Source organism: Aplysia californica, unplaced genomic scaffold (genome assembly GCF_000002075.1).
Source record: "Aplysia californica isolate F4 #8 unplaced genomic scaffold, AplCal3.0 scaffold00050, whole genome shotgun sequence".
Taxonomy (NCBI): Eukaryota; Metazoa; Mollusca; class Gastropoda; order Aplysiida; family Aplysiidae; genus Aplysia; species Aplysia californica.
In genome coordinates, this window is record NW_004797320.1 from 1,646,233 (window position 1) to 1,647,740 (window position 1,508).

The window sequence follows — 1,508 nt, forward strand, 5'->3', positions numbered from 1 at the left end:
AACAACAACAACAACAACAACAACAACAACAACAAAACAACAGCAACAACAACAATAAAACCACCACCATCCCAACCTCCACCAATACCAACAACCACAACAACACCATCTATCCACATACTATACCCCCACCAGCTACGAGTTACTTCTGGGAGAATGAGGAACTCGATAGCGACGTCTGGTGGCCACACGAACCCAACAGGATCGGGGCTGGGTGTATGACCGTCAGCGACACCTGCCGGCCTCTACGCATGAGCAGAGAGAGAGCGGTGTCAAAGGTCAGGGACCGCCATGACGTCATGGACCACTGCTGTACAGACAGAGAGCATTTCCTCTGTTCGGGTGAGAGTCTTGACCAGGAATGAGGGTGATTAACGGGTGCTCTGGTTTGTCTTTCTCCCTTTTTCCCTTCACACGTGTGTCGTCCTTACCTTTCCTATTTCTTTCCTACCAAACATAAATCTATTGTTTTTATCTCTTCTCCATCTTTCCTATTAAAAAACATCTATCGTTTTCATCTCTTCTCCATCTTTCCTATCAAACATCTATCGTCCTTATCTCTTCTCCTTGTTTCCTATCAAACATCTATCGTACTTTTCTCTCCTCTTTTTTCCCTATCAAAATAATGCATATCGTCCTTAAATCTTCTTCATCTTTCTTATCAAACATACGGGCCTTAGCTTTTCCCCTCCTTTCCATATATATCGTCCTTATCTCTTCTCCTTTTTTCCTATAAGTATCGTTCTTATCTCTTCTCCTTTTTAAAAAATCAAACTTCTATCGTTCTTATCTCTCGTCTTATTTTCTATCATCATCTATTTGTCCATATCTCTCCTCCGTCTTTCCTATCAAACATCTATAGTCTTTCTCTCCCGAGGGTCGTTTTGAGGGAGAGGGGTGCTGTGGTGTGGTCTGCTCCTTCTTTTCTATTAAACATCTCTCGTCCTAATCTATATCTTCTTTTTTGTGTGTACTACTCTCTCGTAACACTTCTAATCATTTGCCCTTATGTGATCTTGTTGTGTTGCAAGTGCTGTAAAACTCTTACTTAAACTAAAACCTAAGACCAGAGACTCAAACTCAAAATACACTGGAGCTGTCAGAGGTAGAGTTGGGTTGAGCACAGGGTTTCACATTTAGAAAGGCGTTCAAGTTTCAAGTACTTTTTTATATTTAAAAAAAAGTGCAACTGATCTAATCCTCTCATTATTAATTAAATAGCAGTCCAGAAAGTGAACAGTTCTCCAGAACAAAAAAATACTGTCATAAACCTACAGTAATAATCTAGATCTATTAATTCAGGAGGCTCGTTCAGAAGGGATGGAGATGGTAATGTTGTCATGGCAGAACTCAGATGCACAGATGTTGTCTTAGAGAGAGAGAGAGACAGGTGGTAGCCTCTTGAAGGCTCGTGGGAGACAAAGTTGACAGTCGATAGATAGATAGATAGATAGATAGATAGATAGATAGATAGATAGATAGATAGATAGATAGATAGATAGATAGAT

The 1,508-nt window shown here is 40.3% G+C and overlaps 1 protein-coding gene across 1 annotated transcript in view; it reads left to right on the forward strand.

The window, feature by feature from the left end:
• Positions 1-141: 141 nt before the first annotated feature.
• LOC101845387 (adhesion G protein-coupled receptor E1-like) overlaps positions 142-1,508 on the forward strand; it is a 15,062-nt gene continuing 13,695 nt past the window's right edge. The window contains exon 1 of the mRNA XM_035968303.1: positions 142-342. Within this exon, the coding sequence (XP_035824196.1) occupies positions 219-342 (124 nt within the window). The 5' untranslated portion in view covers positions 142-218. The remainder of the gene's footprint in view (positions 343-1,508) is intronic.